Source organism: Pteropus medius, unplaced genomic scaffold (genome assembly GCF_902729225.1).
Source record: "Pteropus medius unplaced genomic scaffold, Ma_sr-lr_union100, whole genome shotgun sequence".
Taxonomy (NCBI): Eukaryota; Metazoa; Chordata; class Mammalia; order Chiroptera; family Pteropodidae; genus Pteropus; species Pteropus medius.
This window is the reverse complement of record NW_024351730.1, coordinates 24,865,541-24,884,657: the sequence shown is the minus strand read 5'-3', so window position 1 is coordinate 24,884,657 and position 19,117 is coordinate 24,865,541. Positions and strand designations below refer to the sequence as shown.

At 41.4% G+C, this 19,117-nt stretch overlaps 1 protein-coding gene and 1 pseudogene across 7 annotated transcripts in view; both read right to left on the bottom strand.

Moving 5' to 3' along the window:
* Nucleotides 1-19,117, bottom strand: part of SHROOM3 (shroom family member 3) — a 281,729-nt gene that overhangs the window by 9,822 nt on the left and 252,790 nt on the right. For 6 of the 7 annotated variants that reach the window (XM_039845506.1, XM_039845509.1, XM_039845508.1 and 3 more), the window contains 4 exons: nucleotides 16,112-16,185; nucleotides 11,420-12,307; nucleotides 9,518-10,027; nucleotides 6,804-6,954 (listed from right to left, as the gene is read on the bottom strand). In XM_039845506.1, coding sequence (XP_039701440.1) covers nucleotides 6,804-6,954; nucleotides 9,518-10,027; nucleotides 11,420-12,307; nucleotides 16,112-16,185 — 1,623 coding nt within the window. The remainder of the gene's footprint in view (nucleotides 1-6,803; nucleotides 6,955-9,517; nucleotides 10,028-11,419; nucleotides 12,308-16,111; nucleotides 16,186-19,117) is intronic. The other variant, XM_039845507.1, reaches the window with a different exon arrangement.
* LOC120588414 (uncharacterized) lies at nucleotides 10,347-10,465 on the bottom strand (annotated as a pseudogene).

Here is a 19,117-nt window from a genome sequence, read left to right as displayed (position 1 = left end):
TATGGGATAAACTGTTGCCTTGTGTGAGATGCTCTTTATCAGAGTTCTTTCTCCCTCCCACCCGCCCTGGGCATGCAGCAAGCCTGTTGGGCCCTGTCCCGCCTCTTTGCTGATCCAGGACGGACACTGGACCAGGTGTCAGGAGACCCAACTCCACAGAAAACTCACCATCAGGTAAGTCACTTGACCTTTTGTGTCTGTTTACTCACCACAGCAGGGGGATGATAATACCTGCCTAAAACTAATAATAATGTTTAAATCTTGAGCTCTTTCTCTGTGCCGGGCACTAGTTAACTGTTTTTACTATTCAGTTACTACTCACAACAACCCCATGAAATAGATACTGTTATTACCCTGGTTTTACTGATGAGGAAAGTGAGGTTACTTAAGTTGCCCGAGGCTCATGCGGTTAGAAAGTACCAGAGCCAGGCTTAATACCAGGGTTCAGTCCTTTACTCACTACGTTAAAGTAGCTCATAGGAATATTATGACGCCCAAATAAAATAAAGCTTGAGCAAGCACTTTGGAAAAGAGAAATGTATTATATACATTCCAGTTATTTTGTGTGCTATCATTAAGATTAGGCAATTTGAAGAGCACACACCACTTATTTGAAGTAGATGCCTCTACTGCTGGAGTCTCCAACCCTCCCCCGCCACCTGTGGGTAAGGTGTGGCCTGATAGGAACTGGGCCATACAGCAGGAAGTGAGCAGGGGGCTGGGGCGGCACAAAGAGCAAAGCTTCATCTATGTTTGCAGCTGCTCCCTAGCACTAGCTGCATCACCACCTCAGCTCATCAGGCATTAGATTCTCATAGCAGTACCGTCCTCGGTGGCAAAAATGCTGGGGACCTCTGCAGTCTATGGGAATACTCAACTCCCCACCATCCCTCCACATGCAATGCTGCTTTGCCTTCTGTTCAGAGGACTTGTGCTGGCAGTGTTGCCAATGATATCACCATAAACACAGTTGGCCTCTGCTGATTGTCTTCATCTCAAACAGGAGTAATTCAGGATTCCTAGCCATGTGGCCAGGGTTTAGGGATAGAGTGGAATTCAGGCCCCTGATAGTGAAAACTGGGGAGGATCCAGGCAGCTGCCCATGGCTGTTTTCTTAGCTGAATTTTACCCAGAGAGAGAAGTCAGAGGCCATTTCTGTCCTGATGACAAACTGAATTAAACCTCCATCTCATCTTGTGTGACCTGATGAGAGCAGAAAGATCATGGGGGCTCAACTGCCGTTTCAAATATCCTCTAGCATATTCTCTGTCAGGAGTGGTTCCTTACCATTTCCTCTCAGGAAGGCTTGTGACCAGAAAGTTGTCATATTTACTTAGTATGGTCTCAGGAATCTTTAATACACAAGATACAATATTAAATTTAACTTAAACTACGCTCATTCTCCTCCTTCCCTAAATGACCTTCCTGTTTTCCCTATTTCAGTGGTGATAGTTACCGTGGCCAGGAACTTGGAGTCATCCTTGACTCTCTCCTCTCTTCTACATCTAAAGTGTTACCAGGTTCTGTCCATTTCCTTTTTTTTTTTTTTGATCCATCCGTTTCTCACTGCTCCTACTGCACTGCCCTTAGATCCCTGTGGTCACTGTCCTGGATGGCTATAATAACGCAGGGAGGAGGCAAGAGAACTAAATGTTAAATTACACTATATTCAGAGACTGCACTATGCTGATTCACAAGGAAATCTGCAGAACAAATGAAGATTTCAGCTGTGATTGCTAGCAAACCATATACCTATTCCCTGAAGGGAAAGCAGAGTCTCTAGGTCACACCCTACACAAAATAAACACCATCATTCATTCCCTATGGCTAAAAACACGGGGAACTACCAAATGGCCTTTTCACACTACATCGTCTTACCTTTCACTCTGTGCCCCAACACCATCAAAGGAAAATGGGTAAGCAAAGTCTTTACACTGTAATTCATAAAAACTAAGAATGATGTATAAGCTGAATTCTCTGAATACTTGGGGCTTCTTGTCTTTTTTTCTGTCTTGATCTTTTCTCTGTCCTTCTAATAGTTTCTTTTTAACTCTAACTCTAATGTGTGCTTGAATTCTTTCTTATGTTCATCAGTCAAGAACCCTTTTCTCTTGGTGTGGGCCACTTGGGGGAATTTGTCCTGTCCTACATCAGTAACACCCTCCAAACTACCCTCCCCTCCTCCTGTCTTACTGCATACATGGCTGCCAGAGGGACTTTCTAAAATGCAAATGTGCCATGTCTCCCTGTTGATAAAATCTGGGGAAAAAAACCCGTCTTGCTGGCCAAGACGGCATAGCCTGCCATAGCTTCTCTCCCCACTTACTACAGCTATGTCCCTAAATTCTGAAGTGGGCTCTGTGAAGTGAAGTATGGCAGGGCCTTGGGGAGTGGGCCAAACCTGAAGTGCGACCCAAAATGGGAGTGAGTTTCCTGTTTTCCCTCATCTTTTATGTTCTGGCTCTGACCTGAGGATGGCCCCAAGGCAGAACTACGCAGTGTGGTGGCAAAAACTCTGTCTTTAAAACCAGAGCACCAGAAAGGAACCTCTGTGAGCTAAAGAGTGGGGAAATCCTGTTTTTAAGCCTCCCTTTTCCTCTCCTCTCCCAGCAGTGCCTCCAAAAGATGGTTTTACTTAGAGCTGCACTGCACAGTGGTGGCACAGGCACTTAAGACCTCAAGAGAAAAAACCCTTCTTTCTGGTCAGGGGAACTGGGAAATGGAATCACCACTATTTTTTATTGAGGGTGGCCCCAGCCATGTAGAATGGCACAGGCTGCTATAGCCATGAGAACTTTGTCTTTCTAGCCAGAGGCCCAGGGAGAGGGGCTGCTGGGAACCAGAGAGTGTGGGGAAAATACTGGAAAAGATCCCTAACTCTGTGTTGAACTGACCTAAGTCCTAGGCTCACCCTCAAGCTGCATGTGTGTGGGACAGACCCACAGGAGCACAGCAAAGGCTTCAAGTATTGAACACGACAGAAACAACTATACAAGTCCCAGAGTAAGCCCCAAACGGTGCAAGTGTGGGACAGACCTGTATAACATAACACAGGCTCTGAAAACTACATTGACATTGGAACTACCACCCACAGAACCTGTAGTCTGGTCCACCTTGTGGAACCTAACTAGGTTGACTGCCTGCTGAAAAAAAAAAAAATTTGAACATTCTCCAGAGGATTTTAACAGAACCCAGTCTCTCAACATAATATTGAAAACATTCAGAATGCAATATAAAAAAATATAAAAAGAACCCAATAGAACCAGTAACATACGAGCAGTTCGCACGGGAAGACAACAGGTGCTAACACTGAGAATAACCCCAATGTTGGGAGTACCAAAGTCTTTATAATAGCCTTTATGACCATGCTCCATGGTAAAAGTAAACACTCTTGAAATGAAAAGAAGGTAGAAGTCCTCAGCAAAGAAACAGACACTACCAAAAACTAATTGAAAATTTAGAATTGAAAACTGTAAGATTTGAAATAAAAAACACTAGCAGAATGGAGAAAGGAAAGTCAATGAACTTGAAGATAGACCAATAAGAATTATCCAGTCAGAAGAACCAACAGAAAATAGATTAAAAAAAATACAAAGCTTTAGGGACTTGTGAGGCAATATCGAAAGGTCTAACATTTGTGTCACTGGAGTCCCTAAAAGAGATTAGGGCACAAAAAATATTTGAAGATATAATGGCTGAAAACTTCCTGAATTTGGTGAAAGACATACATCTACATAATTAGGAAGCTTAACAAACCCCCAAAAAAGAAAATCAGGCCCATACAAATCATAATCAAACTGCTGAAAATCAAAGACAAAAAACAAATTGAAAGCAGCCAGAGAAAAACACCACATGGCACATCGGAAGAACTAGTATTTAAATGATTGTGCATTCCTCATCAGAAACCACAGAAGCAAGAAGAAAGTACAACAACAATTTTAAAGTGATGAAGGAAAAAGAACAGTCAACCCAGAATGCCATATCCAGTGAAACTGCTTCAGAAATGACAGCAGAATAAAGATAGTCTTAGATGAAGAAAAACTAAAAGAATTTGTCACCAGCAGGCCTATTCAAAAAGAAATGCTAAAGGAAGTTTTTTTAGACTGAAAGGAAGACAAACCAGAGGGTAAACTTGGAACTTCAAGAATGAATGAAGAGGAGCAGAAACGGGCAACTGGGAACCATCTGGGTCACTAAGCATCTCCTGAGGAAAGGCAATTCCGAGGAACAACAGATTCTTTTTGCCTTTTGAAATTTTCCACTAAGTCCCTAAGCCAAAGCCCTTTGCCTTCTGAATAGAGAATTATGGGCTCTGTCTAAGCAGATTTTTGCCAATAGATATGGCAAGGTTTAGCCAAAGAATGGAAAACTATGACATTAAACCATCTTTAGTGTTTATGTAAGTCAGAATTTCAGACAATAAAAGTGTTCCATATTTTAAGTAACACTTAGATTTACTTGGAATATTACAATTCATCATCTAGGATATATAAAGAGAAAATAAAGTAGAATTGATTTAAAATGCTCATTTCAATTTAAAAATTATTACTAAATCAGGACAAGTTTCCATTGACCCTTAGTTTCATACCTAGAAATGCAGCTTAGGTTATTAATAACTTTAAATATTACTTTGCAAAAGCTGGTGGAAGGCTACACTCTGTCTCAGAACAATCTCGGGGAATGAATATTGACCAAGCATCATTTTTTAAAATCATTGTTAGAAAAGCTTATTGTATTTCAGGAAGAGAATGACATTTTCAACTCTATGCTGAATATATTAATAGATGCCTTCAACATCATTTAAAGCTGACATTTCCTGTGTTTCCAAGTCAGATATGCAAATGTGACACTAATGAAAGTTCTATTACACATTAATAAACTTGTAGTTCATTAAAACAAAAAATTCCCAAAGGGTTCTCCATTGCCGCAATCTCCATTGCGGCAATGGAGAACCCTTTGGGAATTTTTTGTTTTAATGAACTGATCTGATCTGAACCCTGCAGCATTTCACACAAAGCCCCATGTGATGCAAGTGACCTCCTGGCCCCTGTGGCTCCTTCCAGTTTCATCTCCCGTACATGTGGCCTTTATTTTCTAAATTTGGTCATTTCTAATTTAATCATTGTTTTATATTCCAAAAAAATCAAACTACCGAAAGTACCTTCAATAAACACACACTCCCTTTGTTTCTTCGCACCTCAAGGTCTTTTCCCACACCGTTCCCTTTGCCTTGAATACCCTCTTCTCTTCTCAGCCTTACTCATTCCGATTACTTCAGTGTAAAATGTGACAATACAGGTGTCAGCGGTTTTGTGAAAAAAGATAATACAGCATTATGCAAAAAAAAGAAAAAACAAAACCCACACCTAGCATCTAAGTCCTTAATAAGTTGTACCTAATGTTATTTCCCATAATGATTAATCCTCTATTCCTTTATATTTTCAGTCTAAAAATGCTTTTTGCCATATAATCCTCAGAGTGAGAAGGTGATAAGTGATGAAAAAGTGGTTAAAAAATAAAGATGGGGAGGAAAAAGTAACGAGTAATATGCTGCGCTGCTACTGTAAAACAGGGTACGTCTACATGTAAAGAACCACCACAAACTGGTAAAATGTTCATTTAAAGATGTCACGGCAACTTGGTACCTATGATGGTATTTATATAGCTTGCCCTTTGAGATAAAAATACCACCAGAGCAAGGTGGTATTTTTCTCCCAATCAGAGGGCACTCAGCAGCACTGAGATGGGCATGTGCCAGGAGGCGTGCTACGAAACAGGTGTTTAAATGAGAAAGCCTTAGGCTGGGAGAGCGTGTTACCGCAGTGGCTGCATCAGCATGTCAGCCATGCACTGTGAGCCACGGAGCTGGAGCAGCACAAGGCAGAATACCACTGATGGAGGTGCTTCTAAAGCCTCACATCCCCCTGTCCCATAAGTCCCAGCCCCCAGGGTCTGTATCCTGTGGTCTTATTTCAACACAAACAAGAGGACTTAGGACATATTCTAGAATAAATGAAGTAGAATCACATAAGAAAGTTTCTCCTGGAATTGACAGACTGAGAACCACTTACATTCCAGGCTCAGCAAGAGGCAAGCTTTGACGGAGTCCTTTTTCAGCATGCAGGCCTGAGCTGTACCAGGGCTATGAGCACAGCCCCTCTGGGGCTATAGGGAAAGTGGAATGGCAAGAACTTTCTCCCCTGCAGGCACAGCTGAACTTAGATCTCCATGGCATGCGGGAAGAGAGCAGCAGCAGCACACGGTCATTTTAAAAATGTTAGCATTTAAAATTTCCGTAGGAGTATCAAATGCTAACGACTAAATTCCAATACTGTGCTTTCAAGCTATAAATTGGGGTATTGCAAAGAGAGTTGGGGAATCTAAAGATTAACATTACCTTTTTCCAGAAGTGTCTTTTGACAATCAGTCTCTCCTTAAAGTTTCTAGATTTTCTAGTTTTCCTTTTGACTATAAAACATGAAATGAAAACTACACAGGCTGTTGGCATTGGCTCAGACAACAGTGTTGGGGTCCCTGTGTTGGACTAGGAGGCAGGGGACCCAGGTTCTAGTCCCAGCGGTGAGACTTTTAAGAAATAACTTATTCCCATTAACTTTCACTTTTGTCATTTATAAAAATGAAAATGACAGGTGAGCTGTGAGGAAATTGCTCAAAGTACCGATGGTTTGGGTGAGGTTGGTGATGCAACAGGCCCCTGCCCTTTCTGCCATAAGGGCCAGTAACCCCGATAGGACCCTGACTACCTTCCTGGGGACAGCAGAACACAGGTCCTAGCTTCTTACCTTCTTTTCATTGACATCCGCCTGCTCTTCTTCCTCATTTACCTCTTCTGGCATATCTTTGATTTTGTTCAGCAGCTCAGCCTTGGGAGCAGACACACTGTAGTAGGCAGGGCAGTTAACCAGCATGCTCACTGCTTCCCTGTCTTCACTCCTGGGTTAAAAAAGAACAAAAAGTACAGCCACACACAGCACATACCGAAAGCTTCATTTCACCACATTTCTCCATTCAGAAATGTGTAAAAAATCCTATTCAATTTCTTCCCAGAAATTAGGATGAACTAATAACTATTTGCTAATAGGTAGTTACTGTGTGTAGGGCTCTAGAGGCCAGGCAAACTCGGGATGAAGACCACCGAGGGCAGTACTGGGAAGGCGAGGAGTGCGGGTCAGGGCTGGACTTGCCAGACGACTCTGGGCAAGTCATTTAACCTCTCTGCATGTTTCTCTTGTGATAAATATAAGAATGTTACTGACGCCTTATTTCACAGAAAGACAGGGGGAGCCATGACTCAGTCGTGTGAATGTATTTTAAAGGTGCTGTAAAAATTTCAGGTTTTAGGTTATTTCCTACTCTTGCAGAGTTACCCATTATCTTTCTGATGCCTACTATGACTGTTATTTGGACACTTATTAGTTTTCTTTCTCACGTAAGCCTGATATCCCATGGAAGTCCAGGAAATCTGGAGCTTGCTGGTCAATGAATGTTAAGAGGTGAAATCTACTCACTGATTACACAGCAGGGGGTTTCAAGGCTGGAGAACAAATAAGGAGTTGAGAACTTTGTTATCTCTGTTTTATTATACTCAAGCTGTCTTTCAGACTATAGGTCGGATCTTATCCACTGAATAAATGGTAGTGGAAGTAGGTTAGGTTCTCCTGGAGAGGAATTTCAGCTATTCAGTCCTGTGACATTATTTAATATCTAGACCATCATTTTAATATGGAATAAAGAACCACCAAAAAAGTCATTTTTCTACTAGTTTCCTGCTTGACGGGACTATTCCTCTAAGCAATATAATTACATTTAGTCCAGTTAATTAAAAAAAAATAAGAAAAAGAATTTTTGACATGTGTTTTCCCCCTCCAGATAAATTCATTGCATTACACGTGGGCTTCTTAGGAGGCATCTGATAACTAAACCTCACAATGGCTATGTGAGGTCTCACGCACAACAAGAGAACAATGCTTATTTTCACCAGAAGATGGCGCATGCCTGTTTTGAAATTCCTCCTACAAAAGCTACGTGGCCATTTCACTTCTAAATTGACTGAAAGAACATAGGTTCTCAATGATAATGCTAGGAAATGCTTTTCTAAGGATATACTTGTAAATTACCTTCTTCTACAGCAAGTGGGGTCAGAGAACAGAATGAAATGAATGGAAACCCCTCACTTGGACCTACCACAACCGCCTGTGCTGAACTAACCCACACACCCACAGAAAGGCGTCTTTGGGCCCCTCGTGGTAGCCAGTGGATTGCCTTGCATGTTCTAGGTGTTCGGTGCTAAACACACGACCCTGGAAAAGTCCATGTACTTCAACTGGTCTCTGCCAAATCTGAATAGGAGATTCAGGCCCTGTATTAGGAAAGCCTCCGATAACATCAAAAAGTTTGAGTACTACATAGCTCTTTACTTTTTCCCTACCAATCATCCCCCCAATGAAAACATGGTATTCCTGATAGTAATTTAGTTAGGATCATTTGGACATATCTAAAATGCCAGCCCAAATTTAGATGAAATGCTCTTCTGATTTAGCCTGGAAGCCACTAACTCTGCAGTTCCAATCTTCCAATTTACAGCTTCCAGTGAAAAAAAGAAAATAAAAACCATAGTAGTACTTTAAGGAAATAAAACATGCAAGAAAATATTGCAATAACCCAGGAGAAATCAAAAGAATGAAAAACAGACTGCTGACGGTCTTTACACCCCTGTGGCTGGGCACGGCGACATGTTACAGGACAGTTAAGGCTTCCCTAAATATCACTGCCTTTTAACTTCAAGAGCAGAGGCTCACAGGCTGAATGTGAGCACTCACTTTAACTCTTCAAAGGCAAATGCCAGTGAAGTCACTAAATGTGTGTCTAGGCTCTCATCCTTCTTACAAAGACCATGTTCACCTCCGCCTTCTGCCATGCCCACTGCTTCTACTTGCTCCTCTCATCACTGACCCCTGTGGAGCTCCCTGTAAGGGACTCTGACAGAATGGGAGGTTGCATGTCTACCGAGTTAGGGGGCACAGTACAGTGAAGAGAGCAGGCAAGTCACAGTGCTGAGTTCAGATATAGGTGCCATCATCACACAGGTCCTATGACTTCAGTCGCACAGTCTTAACTCCTCTGTGCTTCAGTTTCCTCACCGGTAACATGGAGATAAAATTGGTAGCTATCTCAGAAGGTTCTTGTGAAGATTAAACAAAATGTTTATATAAAGAAATGAATACAGTGTCTGACACAAAGAGCATGAATAGGTGTTAACAGCAATTATTATTACTGTTATTTTTTTGTCGAGCAAGGGCCCGGTAACTCAGGGTCTGTCTGTCTCCCATCCTACTTCTCAGAGGCACTCCTCTAAGGCTGAGATGGAATGTCAGTCTTGGGTCATTCCTGCTGTTTTTGAAGCAAGAAAAGATTAGTAGGTAAGTAGTCCCAGACTTATCACCCTGTGGAAGGAGTTCATTTGTAAGGCTCTTTGGGGACATTACCAGGGACTTACCTCTTGCCTTCATATCCTGGGCAGCTGACAGTTCTTTGTAGGGCTTTCCTCTTTATGCTGTTTTCCTGCAGCAAATTAACATCTCGAGGAAACAAACCTTCCATCAGGTCCATAGTTGTCTTCATTCTGGAATCTGGATCCAAGATGTCTGCCAGAGATTTGTCTTGGTGGACAATTTCCTTGGCCAGAGTTTCTGTTCTGATGTCTTCTGAAGTCTTTTGAGGACTAGAACTCACATTCTTTTCTAAACCATGAGTCCCACTGACTGGGTCATGGACAAGGCCTTGGGTAAGGATGGGAGGTGGCTGCCCTGAGTTTGGCTGCCAGCCAGCAGACCCGGCATGTTGGGGCAGAGCAGCCTTGGTGGAGGCTGGGCTGGTCTCAAAGGCCTCTGAACCCTTGACAGAAGTTTGGGATCTGGAAGCCACTATCTGACTACCAACCAAATGGGCTGCACCAGGCATGGGTCTTTCCTTGGCAATTGTCACGTTGGCAAACTTGCTGGAACTACTGGGGATAGTAAAAAAAAAAAGTGGTGAGAAAAGAGTCAACAGAAGAGTGAAGATGAGAACGTGAATGAAGACTGAGAAGTTTTCACCATCAGGGCTTCCCAGGAGTGGGGTGAGGTAGCCACACTTCAGAGGTTATTACTCCCAAATTGCAGGGTCCTAAAGTGCCTTCACCTGAGCCCACTAATTGGTCACAGGGAGGTTGTATGACTTTTTTTTTTTTTTTAAAAAGGCAAGGCAACCCTTGGCTGACCTCACAGATTGCAAGGACCTTGTCAGCTTACAATCCCTTATTGGTTTTTGTTTTGTTTTGTTTTTTACGCCTACAGCACCTGGTCTTCCTAGGTGGTCTCCTATCCAAGTACTAACCAGGCCCGACCCTGCTTAGCTTCCGAGATCAGACGGGATTGGGCTTGTTTAGGGTGGCATGGCCGTAGATTAGGTTGTATGACTTTTTAAGGGGGGATGAATCTAGTAGGAATTCAATTTTGGTGAATGTTGCTCTCAGATCCCAGAGCTTCCCGAAAGGTGCAGGTGAACAAAGGGTAATGGTAAATTGCTCTGGTATTTAGAGGGAGTTACCACAAAGGTGATAGCAGGCAATGTTTTTTTTTTTTTCTTTTTTCTTTTTGGTGTTGTGAAAGCTCTTGTCCTAGGGAGTATCTGCTGAAAAATTCTTCTTCCCCATTCTTGCCTCCAAGAACAGGTTTCCCTAAATATCACTGCCCTTTAGCCCTATTCTTTATTCCTTCCTGTGGACATGCAGGGACTTTGGAAAGAGAAGCTGACCACAGCCCATTTGCAGTCCAGTCTCTTCTCTTTGGACAGTAAGGCTGCCTCTAGGCTTGCTCTTGTGCTCTCCCTCTCTCTTTTTCTCTCCATACATGTGTAAATAAAATACATATGTATATGTGTGTGTCTAGCACAGCCTGTGACTAGGCAGGTAAATCTATTTAATTTGGGGGCTCAGTATCAGGAAGCCCACTTAACACTCAAATAGAAGCCACATTCTCCAGTATCACCTCTATTAGTAATACAAGTGATACTTTTGTCTTCTGTGTGCCTTTTTCTTTTCATTCATTCCTTAACTGATTGAGAACTTGGGCAGGGAAGGGGGGGATGCTATTTATTTGGACCCTCTGAATTTACCATGTCCACAGAAATGCCTCTTGGGTTTGGGCTCTTATTTTCACTACTCTCACTCCCTGGTGAACAAATGAAACAGCTCAGCGAGTTTGTGAGCTGAGCTTGTATAAAAAGCCTCTACCCCAGGGCTCCCCTGTGGCCAACTGAAGGAGGGTCTGGGAACCCTGGAGCATGAAAATCACTTATCACCGAGGGAAAACCTTTCTTCCTCAGCGAAAGGCTTGCCCTGCCCAGTCTGCCCGCTCACCTGGTATAGAGCTTCTCGTAATCCTCGCTGTCCACTTGTACCTCACACAGAGCTTGGGGAGGAGGTGGAGGAAAGTCATTCCAGCTATTCACTGGGGCTTCCTGACTTGGAGGAGGGGGAGGAGGTGGAGGAATAGCTTCAAATGTGGGGCTGGAAGTAGCGTTGGGGTGCATGTCCCTGACAAACACTTCATCATCGTAGTCCTCCCGAGGTGATGGGGAGGCCTGCAGGACTGACTCGGATATTCGCAGGGAGATCCTCCCCGGAGTGCCTGGTACCCCAAGAGGCGTGTCTGGGTCGGAAGTGCTGCTTGAACTTGGAAGATTCTGCTGTTTTTTATGGTGCTTTAGATTTGCAAACCCAGGCGATGAAGATTCCTCGGGGAGGCTATCCTCTCTGACTGCATGCGCCCACTTCACCCGAGTCGGGGGAGGCCGCTTCCTCATTCCTCCTTCCACCCCATGCTCTGAGCTGTTGGGCTCTTGGCCTCTTGGGCTGGGAGGCTGGGCCAGGCTGTGACCATTGCTTCTGTGAGTCGCTGCTGGGGTATAAGGGAGAAGAGGCTGCTGCCCCGTCTGACTGTCCCTTCTGGTTGGCTGATCATCAGCGGCCTGTGAACAGTAGCTGGAGGGTACAGGGGAAGGCAGAGCTAAGCTGAGTGGGGTCAGTGGGATAGCCCTGCCGTCTGTGGGGTGCCCTTGCATTCCCGTGGGCAGCGGTCTGGGGCAAGGCATTCTTCTGGCCTGCTTCTGAGGGTCTGGCAGTCCAGGACATGTGCTGGGAACTGAGGCACCAGCTGCTTTGCAGCCTGAACCACCCCAGCGAGGGCTGGGATGGTGTTTGAGCAACAGCATCTCTTCTCCGCCTCTTTCTGAACAACTGAGTGACCTGGAGCAGGATACAAACATGAGCATTACAGCTCTGAAGAAAGTGGCAAACACTGAGCTCCAGGTTCATTACACAGATGGCAAAAGCATTTGATTGGGAGAAGGAACCCCAGAGAAGCTGCACACTCTCTCCCTCCACCACCAGCTGTTCATACAAAGAACCAGGTTTAAATAAAACACCAGACAGGCATAAACTCCTACAGGAAAATGTCACGTGGTATTTGTTTTCATCAGCCTGCTCTCACTCCCCCCACCTCCAGCCCCTACCACCCACATACGGTGGCTTTTGAGGACAGGCTTCAGGAAAGAAACAGGTAGGTACATTTCTTCAGCTCCTAGTAGGACTACTCTGGGGAAGCAGCTCCTGACTCTGGGGAAAGAGAGTGCTGCCTCACTCTCTCCCAGTGTGATCCCACGGGAGGTTCTGTTTGGAAAGCATCTGTGTGGGCTGCTGAATCAAGGCTTTATTTACAACTTTCTCTTATTCTCCTGGTGGTCTCATTTCTTTAAAATGGAATGTAAAAAGGAGGGGGAAGAGTCACCTAAGGGGCTAATAAGCAATCATTTCTGGAGAAAGAAGTTGACGATAATGAGCAAATAGGGTACATGGTGACTTAAACAAAAGTCCTTTATCTAGGCTCTAAGGAAAACCCCAACAATTTCTAATACTTTTGCTATTGTGTTCTAAAGGGTAAAAAAAAAAAAAAAAAAAAAAAATAGTGCAAAAAAATAAATAAATAAAATAAAAAGCAGGAGTCTGCAGCACTGCCTGCCTGCCGTGCAAGAGTTAATGTGGGGATAAAAGATACCTCCAGCAAACCTCCATAATTCGTAAATTCCTGACTAGTACGCAAGTGAATCTGGAAAGCAGATGGCACTTTTCATTTTACAGATCCAAGTCCTCAGGGAGCGTGGCTCAGTCCCAAGTCAGAGGCCCAGCACAGGCCTGGCATGAAGTTGTCTAAGTACCAGCAGGGAGAATGCAGCATACGGAAGGCAAAAACTGCAAAATCCAAATTAGCTCTTCTCGTGCCTTTAGTTTTTCTTTATTATAAATGCAGATGGTTGAATAAGGGGCCCGTCTCTCTCTCAGATGCAACCTCTCTCCTCCTCTCCCCTCATAGATTCTTTTCATTTAGTTTTTTTTTTTTAACCAAGAACCTCTCAATATCTCAGATTGGCTGCTCAGTACCTCTTGGTGGGGTCCCAGTTGGATATGCAAGAAGCCCAGAGACGGGAGATTCTCTGGAGGTACTCTGTACTCCCATGTCTTGTTTATTTGGCATCCCTGGCACCTAGTACAAAGTACCCTCTTAGTAAATGTTGGAAAAAAAAAAATGTCTTTTCTGCCCAACTGCTCTTTAGACTGCAGAATATGAACTATTTTAAATTTAGCATCCTCTAACAGGGCATGCAGTAAACTGAAATCTGATGTTTTAAAGACTAATTCGGGTACCTTGGTTTTTCTTACTTTCTTTCCTAAGGCTTTTTAGGGGAGACATCACTAAAACATACAATAAAAAAGTATGGCACTTATCCTATAAAGAACCAGCCCAATAAACTTTGATATGATGTTTTCAGTACATGTTTATAATCTTCTTAGTTTATAGAAACCATACTTAAACTGTATATTTTTGAAGGTAATATTTGAGTTAAATGCTTGCTTAGTTTGGTTGAGAATGCTTCTCTTTGGTAATTGTTTTGTATTTTTTTCAAGAACAAAGAATAGAGGAAAAAGATTTTGTTTGAGCCTCTTATAACAGAGTGAGAGGGGAGTATCTGTTGGTATGAATCCAGGAACCTTAATATTCAAGAATGGAGTTGGAGAGCAATTAGTCTCACTTTTTTCCCCTTGACAGCATTTTTTATGTGGTAAAAAAACACGTAACATAAAATTTACTACTCTAACCATTTTTAAATGTTCAGCTCAGTAGTGTTAAGTATATTCATGGTATTATTGTGAAACAGAGCTCCAGAACTTTTTCATCTTGCAAATTTGATACTCTACACCTATTAAGCAACAATTCTTCTTTTCCTCCTCCATCAGCCCTTGTAACCACCATTCTACTTTCTGTTTCTATAAATTCGACAACTTTAGATACCTAAGTGGAATCATAGAGTATTTGTCCTTTTGTGACTGGCTTATTTCACTTAGCATAATGTCCTCAAGGTTCATCCTGTTGTAGCATGTCAGCATTTCCTTCCTTTTTTAAGGCTGAATAATATTCCACTGTATGTTAGATATCACATTTTGTTTATCTATACGTTCATCAATATACATTTGAGTTGTTTCCAATTAATTATGAATAGTGCTGCTATAAACATGAGTATGAAAATATCTCTTCAAGATACTGCTTTCAATTCTTTTGGATAAATACTCAGAAGTAGGATTGCTGGGTCATATGGTAGATCTATTTTTAATTTTTTGAGGCATCTCCAAACTGTTTCCCATAGCAGTTGCAGCATTTTGCAATCACACCAACAGTGTACAAGTGTTTCAATTTCTCCACATCTTTGCCGACATTTGTTCTTTTGTTTTTTGTTTTTTTTAAACTTAGTGATCCTAATAGGTATGAAGTAGTATCTCACTGTGGTTTTGATTTGCATTTCTCTGATGATTAGTGATGTGGAGCATCTTTTCATATGCTTGTTGGTCATTTGTCTATCATCTTTAGAGAATTGTCTATCATCTTTAGAGAATTTTTGTAATCAAGGTATTTGATTTTTTTGTGGTTGAGTTTAGTTTCACCTCTGACTTCAGACCAGGTGTTTTTTGGCAGTGCTCTAGTTCACTGTGAGTTTTCCTTTGTCTCTAGCTTATAATTAATGCGCTCCAACTAACCAAAGTCCTCAGTCTCATCTTGAATATTTTCTTCATTTTAGGCCCAACTACAGAAGCAAAAGCATATAACTGCTCTTGGCAGTAAAGGAGGTAACTTAATACCCACTTCCTGACTACACTGGCTGCTTCTATGTGACAGTAGTAGGTTGAGTTATTGAGAAGGTGAATAAAGAAAAAGAGGGAAACAATGATTGAACAAAATATTAAAAAATTAGGGAACTGGCATGAAAAACATGGAAGGTAGTAGGGAGGGGGTTTAAATGTATTATCATTAATAAATAGATGACAGTAGATAGCCCTATGACGCTGCATCAAAACGACGTAAAGGCATGTGATTCAGGGGAAACTTAGGAATTTTCTACTTATTAAGCTCCAAGTGAATAGTTTAACAATGGAAATTCTAAAAAAATTTCCATTATTTTTTTCTACCTAGGAGAAATGATTTTGATGGTAAATTTTTAAAAAATGACTTCCCTGTTATTTTCTATCCCTAAGTGCTTAAAGATTATGATTTTGGAGCTTTATTTTTTTTTACTTCAGGTTCTTCCTATGAGTTTGTCTTACTGTGTGAAGCTCTTCATGAAATGCTTATTCTTCCACAAGCATTTTAGTCACCAGACCTGATCCTTTGCACACAGAGCTGGAAGAGATCAGCCACATAAGAGAGGTCCCATGTGTGAAAGCCACAGGATATGCTTAAGAAGAGCATATCCATGAACTATTCTGATGCTAAACTTATTAGAAGTCAAATATTGCCTCAACAGCATATTTTGAATAATAAGTATCATTCTTAGAAAAACTTATCTATAAATAAAAAAAGTTCCCCACAGCCTAGACAAATGCAAAAGGCAGCATATAACCCTACAAAAAATTATCACATTTCAATTTCTTTAGAGAAGAACAGAAACATTTAATTCTAGCAGCATTCATAAGGCAGAGGGCATCAGAAATACACATGCATACCTGGATCCAGGGCCAGCCAAGTAACATGGATCCTTCACAAAACCAAAGCCATTGTTTTCCTCCAAAAGCACATCCTTTAAACACAAGAAAGGCAAGGCATTGTTACCAACAAATTTACCAAGGGGTTGGAGATAGAAAGGAGCAAGAAGTTATTAGAGGACAGGCACCATGGCAGCACTCTTACATACTATCCCATTTCATCCTCAAAGCCCCAGGAGGTATTGTTAACCACACTGCGTGGATGGGGAGACAGCCCCAAAGAGGTTAACTTTGCCAAGGTCACAGTGGCAGGGATAGGTCTGAAGCTCAGTCTGTCTCACCAGGTGCCTCTCCTAACAAGGGCATTTTCTAAGCAAGAGAAGTCTGATAATTATCTCCAGGGTTCAAAACAACTGCTATACTTGAAATATAAGGATGCAAAGGATCAAGCTTTTGAAATAGCAATTGGGAAATATGGGAGATGACAGGAAAAGGACAGTCTTTTGAATTTAGAAAAATCTCAAATGTTCTGAGTTGTAATTTGAGAATATATGAATCTGGCTTGTAATCAGGTTGAAATATGTTCTCTCTGGAGAAAATATCTAACTCCATGTAATATCAATATCCCTGGGCCTTTTTAGGGGTAGCCATTACTTATTTTTGTTTTTAATAAGAGTACATATTTTCTTCCTGAAAGATTCATAGGTCAGTTTTTGATAGTGTAAGGTCCTGCTCATGGGAACAAGCCCCTGAAGAAGACAATGTTGCCAATGATGATTAAACACTTAAACTCTCAATTATTTATAATAGAAGACAGGTAGGAAACAAAAATTAAACCATACACAATCCCTAAACTTTATTTCAGCAACTTATTTCATTGTTTATTCTGTCCAAAGAGCTAATTGCTTTCCACCTCCCTTTTCTTTTTCTCCTCTCTCTCCCAATCAGTGTAGAGGTACTAATAAACAATAAAAAGAGCCAAAGGTGGCAGTAGGCACGAAGAAGAAACAAACATTTGAGTATTATTAGGAAATGCGGCTATCCTTTATTGGGCATTTTCTATGTGCCAGGCACTCTGCTAAGTTCTTTACATTCCTCAAATTATATAACCAGAGTTGCGTTAGGCACCTGACATTTCTTCAGTAATTTAACCTACAACAATGGGGAAAAGAGAAGGTAATTGCAGCTCAGAGAGGTTAAGTATCTTACCCATCCACAGTTAAGTAAGTGGATGATCCAGAATTCAAACTGATCTTTTTAAAACCCAAGATCTTTCTCTGGAATCTTAACAAGTTGAATAGTAGCTGAGCTGGATGCAATCAGACTTCAATGCTTTGAGAAAAAGGAATTTTACGTGTTCTATGTCTCAGATATTATTATAGGGAATGGGAATTCCTGTTCTCCATGAAACCTTACGGTTCTTTTAAGGTCCTTTTCCCCACCCTATTGACATGAATGTACCTCTTTGCTAGTAATTAATCGGAAAAGCCTCTAGGTCCCCTTTAGGCTCCTAACCCAGTAACTTTTAAATATATTTCCCCTTTAGGTTATTTCCTTTGAATTACAGTATGACCTTAAGTTGATATTTATGTGAGTGTGAGTAAAATAAAAGAAGGTAGACCCAGTAATAGGTTATTGAAAGAACTCTCTAAATCTCCTGTCAATCAAAATAGCATTTAGATAGAAGGAAAATGCCTTCTCAACCTAGTCAAAGCCCAAGGAGGATTAATTTCTGTTGTATTTACTTGCTTTGATTAGGCATATATTCAGTTTTTATTCTTCATTTAGCATTAGCATACTTAAACCTATAAACCTTAAAGCCTATTGAGTCCTAATCCTCACTCTTACTTTGCGCTCTGAATTAGATATCCTAATATCTCCTTGGTCAATGCAATATGAAGACAACAATATCTATCTGCTTCGGAATATCAGTTTCAAGTATCTGCCAAAAGGAATAAGAAATCCATTTGAAAAAACTTGAAATGTTATTTAATGTAAATAATAGAAATAGATGAATGTTAAAATCAAATCAATTCATTGGCTGAAGTTTTCAGATATAAGATGTTTAACTCTCACTTCCTTTCCCTTCCCCCTTAATTTAAGGAGGCAGCATGACTTCAAGACTGGAGTCAGACAGTATGAGATCAAACCCTTGATCCCATTACCTTGGACAAATTTCTCACCCTTTCTGTGCCTTAGCTCCCTCTGTAATATAGAGATAACAATTATATCTACCTCTTTGCATAGGGGTAAGGATTGATTTTATGCTTATAAAAACATTTAGGGCAATGAATGGCACATAGTACACATTTGATTATTAGTAGCTACTTGCAACTTTACATTTTGTGGAAATTTGATTCTGTAATTTTCCCCCAAGCTTGATTAGGTGCTTGCTGAGAGGTGCTAAAAATGATTTACAAGCTACGTTCTCCTGAATCAAGCCTGCACTCACATGAAGTTCCAAGTACTGAGCAATTTCCTCCACGATTAAATGTTTGGCACACCATCACATGGTCAATGTGTTACATATCAGAAACAAAGGTCTTGAAAATACAGTGAGAGCCAGAGAAGTCTCTAACTCAGCATCTGGAAGGAAAACAAAACAAAACAAAACTCCCTATCAGGGGTTTTATTTCTCCACAGATTTCTTTTTATAGCCTCTGCTTATTTTAGATTTATGCAATGAAGAGGTATAAATTTTCATCTCTAAAGCAGAAGTGTTTGAATATTTTTCTGCGGGGGCCACCTACTTTAAAAAGGTTAAGTTTTCCAAAGTCTCATAGAAAGTAGGAAATGGGCAAGAATTTGTTGTGCCCTTCAGCTTCATCGCTATTATCCATTTGTTCTGCAATTACACCTTTTAAATGAAGATAAATTAAAGCAGAGGTAATGGGAGGCTGCATGTTTCAGAGAGAACCACTGCTGGCCCAGAAGAGGCCCACGCCTGCTGAGTATCTAAATAGGTTTCACGCTACCTGTTGTGGCTGCTTTCCGCTGTCATTATTTCAGGCCCAAATGATCAACTCT